The 3,485-nt window shown below is 68.1% G+C and overlaps 1 protein-coding gene and 1 pseudogene across 1 annotated transcript; both read right to left on the bottom strand.

Moving 5' to 3' along the window:
• Positions 1-147: 147 nt before the first annotated feature.
• On the bottom strand, positions 148-2,389 carry LOC116465619 (putative uncharacterized protein FLJ44672). The gene is made up of 2 exons (XM_058435311.1): positions 2,324-2,389; positions 148-2,109 (listed from the first exon to the last, which is right to left on the bottom strand). The coding sequence occupies exons 1-2, from the start codon at positions 2,387-2,389 to the stop codon at positions 1,018-1,020; spliced, it is 1,158 nt and encodes a 385-aa protein (XP_058291294.1). The 3' UTR covers positions 148-1,017.
• Positions 2,390-2,686: 297 nt separating this feature from the next.
• Positions 2,687-3,478, bottom strand: LOC116465620 (putative uncharacterized protein FLJ44672; annotated as a pseudogene).
• Between the last annotated feature and the right edge of the window lie 7 nt (positions 3,479-3,485).

The following is a 3,485-nucleotide window of genomic DNA, read 5'->3' as shown; positions in this document are numbered from 1 at the left end:
CTGACTCGAGGAACTTTTGCACCCGGAGAGGCCGCCCAGAGGACGGAGCTGGGCCGGGGGAGGACGACTTGAGGAACGACTTGGGCCTGCAGAGGCCGCCGGGAGGCAGGAGCTGGCCCTGGAGAGGCCGACATCATGACGGTCTGGGCCTGCGGCGTCCGCTAAGGAGGAAGAGCTGGGCCGGAAGAGGCCGACTGCAGAAAGTTCAGGGCCCGTATCGGATGCAAAGGAGCAAACGCTGGGCCGGGAAAGGCCGCCGTGCCGCATGAGCTTGGCCTCCGGAGGCCTCCGCGAGGAAGGAGCTGGGCCTGTGGAGGCCACCCAGAGGCCGGAGCCTCGGCCAAGGAGGCCACGGCAAGGCAAGAGGTGGGCCTGGACGGCCCACTGTTGAAGTAGAGGCTGGGCCTCTAGAGGCCGCCAACAGGCAGGGGCTGGGCCTGGAGAGGCCACGAGAGGCATGAGCTGGGCCTCAACAGGCCAGCGTGAGGGAGGACCTCGGCCTAGAGAGGCCAGTGTGAGGCAGGGGCTCACATCTCTGGGCAGGGAGCCAGAGGCATGAGTTGGGCCTAAACAGGCCACCGTGAGGGAGGAGCTGGGCCGGTCGCGGGCTGCCGGGAGGCAGACAGGGACTTGGTCACGGGAGGCCGCCGTGGGGCGACAGCTGGGCCCGGAGAGGCCCCTGGGAGGCAAGAGCGGGGCCCGCAGAGGCTGTTCTCTAGCCAGAGCTGGGCCTCTACCAGACACCGGGAGGCAGGAGGTGGGCCTGAAGAGCTTGGCTGGAGGAAAGTTCATGGCCTGTCTGCAAAGGCCGGCGGGAGCTGGGCAGGAGCTGAGCCAAAAGAGGTTGCTTGCTGGGAGGCAGGAGCTGGGCCTGGAGACGCAGCCAGGAGGCGCAGCAGGGTCTGGAGGGGCCGCCATGCAGGAGGCAGAGGTTGACCGTGGTGGAGCCCTCGTTGAGCACGCGTTGCGTCTGGAGAGGCCGCCGGGAGTCCGGAGCTGGGCCTGGAGAGGCCGACTTCAGGACGACTTGGGCCTGCAGAGGTCGCCGGGAGACCCAAGCTGGGCCCAGAGGAGCCCACCGACCGGAGGCCGCTTGGGACCTGGAGACGCAGTCAGAGGGCCGCAGCTGAGCCTGGAGAGGCCACCGTGAGGCTTGAGCTGGGCCTGGGGAGCTTGGCTTGAGGAAGCTGTGGGCCTACCAAGGCCGCCAGGAGCTGGGCAGGAGCTGAGTCCAAAGAGGTTGTTGGGAGGCAGGAGTTGGGCCTGGAGACGCAGCCGGGAGGAAGAGCTGGGCCCGCACAGGACGCTGGGAGGCGGCCAGTGGGTCTGGAGAGGCCGACTTGAGGAGGTTCTGGGCCCGGAGAGGCCACCGGAAGGGAGAAACTGGGCCTGGAAAGGCCTTTGTGAGGAATGAGCCCCGTGGGCCTGAAGCGGCCACTGGCAGGCGGGAGCTGGGCCTGCCGAAGCGGCAGAGAGGCGGGAGCTTTGGAATGGGCAGGCCGCAGTGAGGCGAGAGCTGGCTGGGCACGGAGAGTTCGCTGTGAGGCAGAGGCTGGGCCTGTGCAGACCTTCGGGAGGCAGGAGGCCGGGCCTGGAAAGGCCGATGGACGTGAAGTTCTGCGCCTTGAAGAGGTCGCCGAAGTGAAAAGCAGGGTCTGGGAAGGCCGCCGAGAGGCATGATCTGGGCTGGGCCGATAGAGGCCACTGGGAGGCAGGAGGAGCTGGGCCTGCAGAGGCTGACTCGAGGACCTTTTGCACCTGGAGAGGCCGCCGAGCGGCCGGAGCTGGGCGGGGGGAGGCGGACTTGAGGACGACTTGGGCCTGCAGAGGCCTCCGGGAGGCAGGAGCTGGCCCTGGAGAGGCCGACTTCATGACAGTCTGGGCCTGCAGAGGCCGCGATGAGGAAGAGCTGGGCCTGCAGAGGCCGACTGGAGAAAGTTCAGGGCCCGGAGCGGATGCAAAGAAGCAAACTGTGGGCCGGGACAGGCCGCCGTGACGCGTGAGCTTGGCCTCCGGAGGCCTCCGCGAGGCAGGAGCTGGGCCTGCGGAGGCCACGGCGAGGCAAGAGGTGGGCCTGGAGGGCCCACTGTTGAGGTAGAGGCTGGGCCTCTAGAGGCCGCCAACAGGCAGGGGCTGGGCCTGGAGAGGCCCCTGGGAGGCAAGAGCGGGGCCCGCAGAGGCTGTGCGCCAGCCAGAGCTGGGCCTCTACAGGCCACCGGGAGGCAGGAGGTGGGCCCGAAGAGCTTGGCTGGAGAAAGTTCGGGGCCTGTACACGAAGGCCGGCGGAAGCCGGGCAGGAGCTGAGCCAAAAGAGGTTGCTTGCTTGGAGGCAGGAGCTGGGCCTGGAGACGCAGCCAGGAGGAACAGCTGGGCTTGGAGAGGCCGCCATGCTGGAGGCAGAGGCTGGGTCTCTAGAGTCCGACGGGAGGCAGGAACTGGCCCCGGTGGCGGCCCTCGTTGAGGACGCTTTGCGCCTGGAGACGCCGTCGGAGGGCAGGAGCGGAGCCTGGAGAGGCCACCGTGAGGCCTGAGCTCGGCCTGGGGAGCTTGGATTGAGGAAGCTGTGGGCCTATCAAGGCCGCCAGGAGCTGGGCAGGAGCTGAGTCCAAAGAGGTTGTTGGGTGGCAGGAGTTGGGCCTGGAGACGCAGCCGGGAGGAAGAGCTGGGCCCGCACAGGACGCCGGGAGGCTGCAAGTGGGTCTGGAGAGGCTGATTTGAGGAGGTTCTGGGCCTGGAGAGGCCGCCGGAAGGGAGAAACTGGGCCTGGAAAGGCCGTTCGTTGTGAGGAATGAGCCCCATGGGCCTAAAGAGGCCACTGGCAGTCGGGAAATGGGCCTGCCGAAGCGGCCGAGAGGCAGGAGCTTTGGACTGGGGAGGCCGCAGTGAGGCGAGAGCTGGCTGGGCGTGGAGAGTCCGCGCTGAGGCAGAGGCTGGGCCTGTGCAGGCCTTCGGGAGGCAGGAGGCCGGGCCCGGAGAGGCCGACTGGAGGTGAAGTTCTGGGCCTGAAGAGGTGGCTAAAGTGAAAAGCAGGGTCTGGGAAGGCCGCCGAGAGGCATGATCCGGGCTGGGCCAATAGAGGCCACTGGGAGGCAGGCGCTGGGCCTGGAGAGGCTGAGTAGAGGAACTTTCGCACCTTGAGAGGCCGCCGAGAGGCCCTAGCTGGGCCGGGGGAGGACGACTTGGGGACGACGTGGGCCTGCAGCGGCCGCCGGGAGGCAGGAGCTGGCGGTGGAGAGGCCAACTTCATGACGGTCTGGGCCTGCTGAGGCCCCCAGCAGGAAGAGCTGGGCCTGGAGAGGCCGACTGGAGAACGTTCAGGGCCCGTATCGGATGCAAAGGAGCAAACGCTGGGCCGGGAAAGGCCGCCGTGACACCTGAGCTTGGCCTCCGGAGGCCTCCGCGAGGCAGGAGCTGGGCCTGTGGAGGCCACCCAGAGGCGGGAGCCTGGACCGAGGAGGCCACGGCGAGGCAAGAGGTGGGCCTGG

This window comes from Hylobates moloch, unplaced genomic scaffold, assembly GCF_009828535.3.
Source record: "Hylobates moloch isolate HMO894 unplaced genomic scaffold, HMol_V3 SCAFFOLD_7254, whole genome shotgun sequence".
Lineage (NCBI taxonomy): Eukaryota > Metazoa > Chordata > Mammalia > Primates > Hylobatidae > Hylobates > Hylobates moloch.
Note: the sequence above shows the minus strand (reverse complement) of the source record. Positions and strands in the feature narration are given on the sequence as shown.